We start from the raw sequence: 9,019 nt of genomic DNA, 5'->3' as shown, positions 1-9,019 counted from the left end.
TATCTAAGTTTTCAAGGATAACTACAAATCATATTCGGTACCAAACATAAGCATCTAGTAATCTGGTATGAAGGAAACAAAAATGTTATTATGTAAAAATGATTTTTAGTCATAATTATTTAGTTATTTATATATTATATATGGGCATGTTCATTTCAAAACCAATAATGTATTATTAGTGTACTAATTGTGAGAATCAAGTAGAGTAATTATGTAATTATATATATATGGTGCATAGAACATAATCGAAGTAGTGAATAGAGAAAGTGAGGATATTACATAACTACTGCATGCATCACATCTAAAACACTACATACATGTAGATTATGTGATTCTCACGATTATCAACATTTTTTATGCCCCCTCCCTCGTCTCTCCACTATCGGCACTTATAAACGGACAATATTTGACGACGGTTCCTAAAACGCGTGTGCCTAGCCTATGTGACCGCATGCAAACCATGGCAACGGTAGGCCGCTAACCACATGGTAGTTATTGCATATTTGCATCGGCCTGAGCCACCCAACCATGGTAAAACCGTTTAATTTAATCTCACCCTCACCATTTTCAAAGCAAACTTAGTTTCGAAAAGGAACATGGGAATCAGCCGGACTCTAAAATCTCTAAGGTGTGGAAGTGAGATCGCTTCCACACTCAGATAAGTTAGACATGATCAAGAGTGTTCCTGTAACTACAACGCCCTTACACAAAGATCAGAAATTATATTCCACATTCTTTATCGTTATGGGTTCAAGGTTAGCAAACGGTTCTAAGGTTTGCTAACCCGGATGTGTTATGATATCATAAAACTTCAATCACGTTGGGATGATGTATTGACACTCTTTATGCTTCCATCTCAGGTCACTAGAGGTCATTAACTTTCAACGCAACACCAAATTCATGTAAAGAAAATAATGAAGTAGGCATTGCATTCTTCATGCTGTTAATTGTATGTTTGTTTATACACAAAAACACAACCAAAAATTAGAGAAATAAATTACCTGTAAATCATGAAGAACTCATGGTCCTGGCATAACTTGATGCAAACTAAGCTGCTCATGAATTTTTCTAAATTTGTCTTTAAGCCTCTGAATCTGCAATCATTCCAAGATTAACTCAGTTAGCTCAAAACTGCTAAGTGCTAACACTAGCAGATTATAATATTTAAAAATACCCGTTTCATTTCGATTTCGGTTTCTTGTTTCCTGTTGCCCAGTGAATGTCGAAGATTTGTAATGTCAAAAACATTATCTAAATCATCCTCGAATGCAGATTCAAGATCCTCTCGAAGAAGTGCGGGCAATTTTTCTACAATCGGCATTAGGAAAAAACAATTGAACTGCAAATAAACATAAAAACAAATTTAGTAGAATATTAACATTTTGGTATATAAATAATGTAAAAATGAGTCACCTTCAATTCAGCTGAAGCCAAGAAATATTCTCTAATGCCATGAAATATTTGTTGTACCAAAGCATAAACGATACGTTCGGATGAAGGTGCTAGTCTTCTGTTCCAAAGTGTGCTATCCAAAAGATCGGCTAATCTTGTTTCTGTGTTCTGAACACTTGTACTTAAGTCGGTACCTTAGATCAAATGACAAGATAGAAATCAGTTATTGTTGACATGACATCCACATGTACTCCAAAAGCTGGCATGACATTTGCAATAAGTTTTATTAGGTATCAGTCTTTTATTACCATTAGCCGGTTGTTCTGCTCCACCAAAAGAATCCAAGAACTGGCGTAATCCAGCACGGTTCTGAGAGAAAAATGTTAAAATTTTAGAAGATAAAAAGGAAGCTGAAATTTGAAACGGGCCGGGTCGTGATGTTTATGCCTTATTGTGAAGGGACCAGGTGACGTAGCGTGTGGTGCTTATTAAATCCTCCATACATCTGTAAATGAGGTCAAGAAATTATATAAAAAGAAAATACATGAAGTGAAAAGGATGAAATGATATAAACTAATTTTATTACTTTTCATGACATGATCTTTCAGTTGATTCAGCAAAGTTGTTGAAGGCAGAAGACACGCGTCTCAAGAATACTTCATGACCACTTAAGAATTCACCTTCTTTCTGTTTCAAAACGGGTGATGGGTCAAAACAGGTCAGATTGGTCAAACAGGTCAAATGGGTCAAAACAAGCACCTGAAGAAGATAAACGGATATGGGAAGCAATCTTTTGAGGATGTGGAGAAGTCGAGTGCCCAACTGTAAACAAAATGAGAGTTTTAATGAAACAACAAAAAATTAATGAGGATTAGAAAAGAAGAATAAGAAGAACCTGATGAAGAAATGGTTCGAAAGTATCACGAGCTTTTGCAACAGCAATGACACATGCGGTCCTAGAGTAATTTGTTCCGTCATGAATATCTTCGACTCCACATGCGTTTACAATTTCTTCACGTGTTATTGGAGGGCATTTTATCCCTCCGACAACAAACCGAAATTCAGCCATCGCACGGTGATATTGAGCACCTCCATATAAACGCATACCTGCATTCTGGTGGTAGCAAAAATGGTCATCTCAAATTTACCCATTCAAAATACTTAAATTTCATATTCATCCGTTTCATTAATTACAATTTAAAATATGACCATCATACTCCTTACACTCCAACTCTTGTATCTTAAGCAAGTATTAAGAGAAGGGCATAAATGTCATAAACATGGAAATGGGTATATCTGATATCATAAATTTTTATGGATAAACATGATGTTATACCAACTACCAAGTTTTAGAGGGGATATATGAAATTATCCCTATAAATAATAGCTAGTGTGTCACAAATGATTACAAAACCATATTGTTCCATTAACAAATTTAATACTTGTAAATAAGCTTACAGGTATTAGCTTGTGTGGAAACTGAGAGCCATCAATACCGATTAGTGCCCCTCCGTTAACCCTTTCATCTTGTAGCGTCTCCCCTATAATCAATGGAAGCAAAGACATAGGATATAAACTAAAAGTCTAAAATCATTATTTAGAATGTCTGAGTTAAAGGGATATTTACCAAATTTATCGGGAGGTGCAACAACTGTCCCTTTCAATAACAGTGATAACTGTAACACATAAAAAGAAAAAAAATCAAGCATCATATGTAGATATATTTAGAAAAATAAAATCCATACCTTGGTAAGAAAAAGATCATGAAAAGCTCTTCCTTTTTCCTTTAGTTTGACTTCATCTAAAGTACTAGGATAGCATCAAAAGCAAAGAAAGTCTTATCATTCTAGAAGCACAAACTTTAAGTTATAAATAACCCTTGGTTTATATCATTGTATAATATTCTTAAAGAGACATGTAACTATAAAGGTCATAACTGCGAACCTGAGTTCCTGATTTATGTCATTTAGTTTTCGTGTTGTACCACGATACTCCTTCTCAAGAAGAGGAATGATCAAGGGTACGCTATCCATATACCTTGAAATAATATAAAAGTCAACTTATCAATAAGAATAATAATAACAAAGAAGTCAGTCAAACCCTTTCAAAGGCATGTACCTTTTCATCAGCAATTCTTCCAAGAATGATTTAAGGCTGCTCACACCTATTCTGCTTCTTTCCTGCTTTGAAAGTGGCCTTCCAAGCTTTTCCTCTAAAGATGTCACATCTTCCATCTCTCTTAAAGAAATAGCCTGTAAAATAAACAATTCCTTTTTATTACAGTTGATTAACTGATTCTGACTATTCAATATCACATCATCATTTCTAAAACGCGCATCCAAACACCCTTTTGCAGTATGTCACTATGCACAGATTCATGAAAGCAATCTTGTTTAGATTATACACAACATATTATGCTCAATCATTTAAAGCAATACCTGTTTAAACTCATCGTTGGATCTGTAAACCGATTCTTGTCCTGAACCAACTCTTCCAGAAGGTACAGATGTGAAAAAGGGTGAATCACCAAGCATGAAACCATCAAGAACCGAAGCTGGTGGAGAAAGGAAAACTTCAACATCTGAAGCGCGTGCAAATTGAGGTATCTTTGTATCGAGTTTAGTTGAAACGACAACAGTCCTGGAAAGCTCAGGATCAATCTGCACAAATAATAACTCGTTAATCAAACGTAGTTTTCAAAAATGATATAATGCACTACAGAATCACATACTTGCATTACTCTTCTAGTAGTTGCATTGCTCCAGTCATTGCAGTCTTCAAGGCATAACACAATGAACTCTTTATGCTGCATTTTTGCACGCACTAGAGACTCAACCGCACGAGATTGAGCCTGTAAATTATATAAAGGGTTAAAGATTTTTAAAAGCAATAAAAAGTTACAAAGTCTTGCAGAAAGGAATATATATTATGAATAAATAACCTGTAAAGCTCGGTTTTTTGGTCCGGGAGCAGGAGCAACAAGCCCAGGAGTGTCTATGATGGTAAGATTCGGGCAGTATTTATATTCCACTCGAACAATTATCTCCTTTGAAGAAAACTGACAGGTTTCACGCTCCAGCCTCATGTTTTCAGCTTCAATGTACTCCTATATATTATTCAAAAGGGATTAAAGAAATACTAGGTACATACATAATAGTGACTAAAGTTCTTACACAGAAGCATGCACCGAATTGGGATATAGTAATACAATAACATTCATTCTTGATATAAAGGCAAATTTGGCTAATGTTATTAGAGCAAACAAGGAAAAGCTTTATGGAGGAATTATCAATCATTTCAACGGTAAGTGATTAACACAAACAAGTAATATGAAAATCAACGTGGCAGAAGTCGCTAAGCGTTGCCAGGCTGTTGCGAATACTCGGTCTAGGTGGGGGAGTACTCTGGCATGGTAAATTATAATTTTCTGGAAATTATATACATGTCAAATACCATAAGTTTACTAATATATATAACAAAATACGGGAATATCTAAGTATAAATCAAAACGATACATGTTCAAATTCTAAAGTATTTCAAAAATTGGCATTCATTCAAAATCGCATCTCGGCCATTTACACAAGAGTGATGAAAATGAGTGTATATTAGAAAAAGGACAAATACGAATAACGTCGTCCACATTTTCCACTATAATCACCACAAACATACAAATTTCAGTTCAGTAACGAACCAAACCCTAACAATTACCTGAACCTCTCGTAACGATTTCTCCTGAGCAACACAGTCCGAAATCAAATGGCACATCGGCGAGTCACATTCCGGATTGAACTTCATGTGGAGAGTAATCGGACGACGAGTCTTGGTGCCTCCGCCGACGTGGTTGAACTGGAAGCCCATTAGGGCTTCTACGAGTGCGCTCTTGCCGTCCGTCTGGTGTCCGACGAGTAACACGGCTGGTGCGTCGAAGGGAGTTTCGAACTCCTGTGCGAGTCCGTGGAGTTCGTTGTAGGCTTCGTATAACTTTGAGTTGTGTTCCCATTCGCCGACACCGTTGTTGTTCGCCATTTCAGCTAGTTTGAAGAAGCAGGCTGGACTGTGACTGTGACTGTGACTGTGACTGTGACTGTGTACGTGTTTTTTTGACTTTTGTGTTTTTATTATTATAAACAAACAAAAAAAGTGTTGTTAATTGGAGTGAGTCTGTGGCGATTATTATTTCTTATTTATCTTCTTTTTTTCTTTCTTTCCTTTTATTCACTTTTTATGAAATATATTCATTGTTATTAAAATATGGTATTCAAATTATTTTCTTTATAAACAACTAAACAAGCTAGCTGAATAAAGTTAAACAAAGCCTACCGCCAAATACAAAGGAGTTGAAATGTCTAGAACCAAGGTGTTTATTTTTAAGAAGTGAAGATAAGTTTTGTTTAACGGTGTTTTGAGTATGTAGTACATCATTAAGCCTATCAATCATCAATATCTGAGTTTCTGAGTTTAAGTTTTAAGACGGAATTTTAACCGTACATTATTAGCTTGATGTTTTGAATATATGAACCCCAGACCTCTCCACGAAGAAAATCTTTAAAGGAAAACCTTCTGACTATCAGACCAAATGATAGCAATTAAACCCTTATCGAATAAGAAATTGAATAATCAAACTGAAATGGATAGATTTCGGGATACAGAAAAAACCACTCGATTAAACCATGGGGGCAGCCTAACACGCGTTTAGGATACAGAAATCACCACCTAAACTTGTGATTAGGAAATCTTTAAGGGAAAACGTTTGACGATTATAGATCATTGAATGGTACATACAACTAATTTCTTCATGTTCTTGGGTCTATTTTTAAGTCATGGCACATGGCTATCATATTTAACATCATTGAAGAAACACGGATCCACTCCCCGGGTATGGGTCCTGGATCCAGTGAGTCCACAGGGTATAATACGATAACTACTACCACGATATGAGTAAAGTTCCCTAAAGTCCAGTGGCCGGAACCTGCAAAACAAACACCGTGAGTCTCGTTACAGGAAGGACAAGAGGGGGGTCTTCCTGTAACCACCCTCCGGCGTGAGAATCAGTAACGTTCATAATGAAGAAAGTACTCAAGTACAAAGACCAAGAGTAGTCGGAATACAGGTGAGTGAATGAATGAATACCTCATATCGTTTGACAAGGTATTTATAGCCGAAGGATGATGGAAGATGATTGGGGCAGCTGTCCTCTTCTAGGAGATCTTTGATAACCGCCTGGACACGTGTCTTCTTGTGATAGGTTGGGCTATACGTCCCATGTGCATGGGTATAACAACCTAGACACGTGTCACCAGCTGATAGGATGGATCGCACCCTGACCATGTGCACGGTTATAACAACCTGGCCACGTGTCTTCTTGTGATAGGTTGGGCTATACGTCCCATGTGCATGAGTATAACAACCTGGACACGTGTCACCAGCTGATAGGATGGATCGCACCCTGACCATGTGCACGGTTATAACAACCTGGCCAGGTGTCCTTTGTTCATTGGTTAGTATGTCACGTATTCCCCAAGTAAGAATCATGAGCCTTTCTTCTAGAAAGTATTTGAATGGTGACAGCCGTCCTACTGGCACTGTCCTCCAGTTATTTATGCGGACATACGTCCTGTCTTGCGGATGACTTTTGAGGACGCCAGGATGCTTCCGCGTGTGTAATGAGAACGTTCCTCCTTACTCGTAACATGCGGGTGGCCCAAGTGTCCCGCGGGTGGTTTATAAGAGGGTTCTCTATGACCCGCGGGTAGTATTTAAGGGTATTTGGGTTTTTTGGTACCCTACCTCTACAAGTCCCCTCAGTCCAGTGTTTCTTCCGCGTAAAGTCTTTGTGCGGGTGAAATTTCTGGACTTAATGTATGTTTTGGGGATTTTTGTTGTTCGGAGGTTAGGTAGAAAATATCTTCTGTTGTATGGATAGTCACGAAAAAGGACAAGTTGAGTACTCGCAGGCGCGTGAACAGATGATGGAACGTTTTTTACGGCTGTCACTGTACCCGACTGTACAACTTTTCTCTTTTTTGATTTTCACGCGTGACGTGGCAGTCACTGGTTGGGTAATGTTTTTTTCTCTCTGCTGTTCATATCCCATCGCATTAACTGCGATGGGTATAAATAAGGAGAGACTCCTTCTTTTTGAAGTTTTATCGCTCTTTTGCTTTGATTATCTTCTTAATTTTTTTTCTGATAAAGCATTGAACTTTCTTGTATTCTCTCATCAAATCTTTCTAAGATGTCGAATGTTCAAACTGAGGTTGACGAGACAGAAGTGTCGTGGGACTATTCTGATTACGAGAAGTTGCTAGAGACTTATGGCATTCCACCGGAGTGGGAGCCAGAGTTCCCTGCTCCTGGATCCATAGCCAGTTTCCCACCACCTGGGAAAATTGGATTTGTATGCCGATTATTTTGTTCACGGGAATTTTCGTCTTCCTATAACAAAAATTTTAGAGAGAATTATGACCGCTTATGGAATTCATTTATCTCAACTACACCCGCGTGCTATGATGCAAATTCGTCATTATGAATTTGTATGCATAGCACATGATATGGTTCCCTACATAGATCGATTCCCGGTTTTCTATCGCCTTGCTAACCATAATGGCTGGTATACGTGCCAAGGATTTTCCGATCGGAGCCTTGGGAATGAGGTTGAAAGGTTGTCCGCCGACTGGCGCAACAAGTTTTTCTGGATATCCGAGGACGTGGTGCCTCTACCCATGGTTCGCCGCCCTGTGAATTCTGCTCTCCCGGAGGTAGTGACAGTTGCTCATGAGGGTCGTGAATGGTATCTCATGCTTACAATGGAGCCCTCACCTATGCGTGCCTTGCCGGAAGAGGCATTGGTGTGGGCAGGCATGAGTCGTCTGTGGCCGACGGAATTCATGGAGCCTATTTTTGTAGACTTGCATGAGCGTAAGTTCCCTTGTATACTTGTTTCTTCTTTATTCTGAATCGTTGAATGATTAAGTTTTTATTTCCTAAGGTCGGAGTACCATGTTTAACGTTCTTTTTGGGGATAGGGGTTGTGTCAGTAATGGTATCCGTGAGGCGGGGGACCAACCCATTCTTGACAAAACTAAATCTCAATTTCTGTTTCCGAAGAAAGTTCGGGCTAAACCTGTAATCTCAAATGCCACCTTTAAAACAGGTGCGTATTCTAAACCCTCCTCCTCTTACTACCGTTACTTCGGACGGGATAGTTGCCATCTTATCGTCAAGTGATGACGGTGGTAACGTTTCTATGTCTTCTGCCTCCGAAGAAGAGGATTTCGATACTTCTGAACCTTCCTCTGTCTCACATTTATTGGCAGAATTGGAGCAAAGGAGAGTTTTCTTAGCTTCCCAGACGGGTCGTACGAACGAGAAGGCTGCGGACTCTGAGGCGGGACCGTCCAAGATAAAACGGAAAATACACCATCCCAAGAAGCCACAGTATAGCCTTGCTGACCGTCTTGACACTGTTGAAGTTACATGCCAGCCTTTAAATACTGTATTATTATTTTTTATTATTTTTTTATTAGTACTTTTCTAAGTATAAATCTTGTTGTGTAGATCCGTTGATTTTTAGTGAATATATATCTAAGTTATCAACACCCACTCCTCATACTGAAAAACCATCATC

At 38.4% G+C, this 9,019-nt stretch overlaps 1 protein-coding gene across 1 annotated transcript; it reads right to left on the bottom strand.

Annotated features, from left to right (window-relative positions):
• Window positions 1-903: 903 nt before the first annotated feature.
• On the bottom strand, window positions 904-5,444 carry LOC143636587 (dynamin-like protein ARC5). The gene is made up of 17 exons (XM_077104153.1): window positions 5,101-5,444; window positions 4,334-4,498; window positions 4,124-4,243; window positions 3,831-4,052; window positions 3,511-3,644; window positions 3,337-3,429; window positions 3,138-3,201; window positions 3,020-3,068; window positions 2,851-2,933; window positions 2,288-2,506; window positions 2,152-2,214; window positions 1,979-2,079; window positions 1,840-1,897; window positions 1,701-1,761; window positions 1,414-1,586; window positions 1,175-1,339; window positions 904-1,094 (listed from the first exon to the last, which is right to left on the bottom strand). Exons 1-17 carry the CDS (start codon window positions 5,416-5,418, stop codon window positions 1,020-1,022), a joined length of 2,163 nt encoding a protein of 720 aa, XP_076960268.1. The 5' UTR covers window positions 5,419-5,444; the 3' UTR covers window positions 904-1,019.
• Window positions 5,445-9,019: the final 3,575 nt, after the last annotated feature.

The sequence above is a fragment of the Bidens hawaiensis genome, unplaced genomic scaffold (genome assembly GCF_021521415.1).
Source record: "Bidens hawaiensis isolate Kalapana, Puna unplaced genomic scaffold, B.hawaiensis_p1.1 tig00008011_1, whole genome shotgun sequence".
In the NCBI taxonomy this organism is placed as follows: Eukaryota; Viridiplantae; Streptophyta; class Magnoliopsida; order Asterales; family Asteraceae; genus Bidens; species Bidens hawaiensis.
Note: the sequence above shows the minus strand (reverse complement) of the source record. Positions and strands in the feature narration are given on the sequence as shown.

Coding starts and splice junctions, on each gene's coding strand:
- LOC143636587 (XM_077104153.1), bottom strand. CDS start 5,418: ATGGCGAACAACAACGGTGTCGGCGAATGGGAACACAACTCAAAGTTA. Junction 4,499..5,100: donor AATCGTTACGAGAGGTTCAG/GTAATTGTTAGG, acceptor AATAATATATAG/GAGTACATTGAAGCTGAAAA. Junction 1,762..1,839: donor CCTGGTCCCTTCACAATAAG/GCATAAACATCA, acceptor TTTTTCTCTCAG/AACCGTGCTGGATTACGCCA.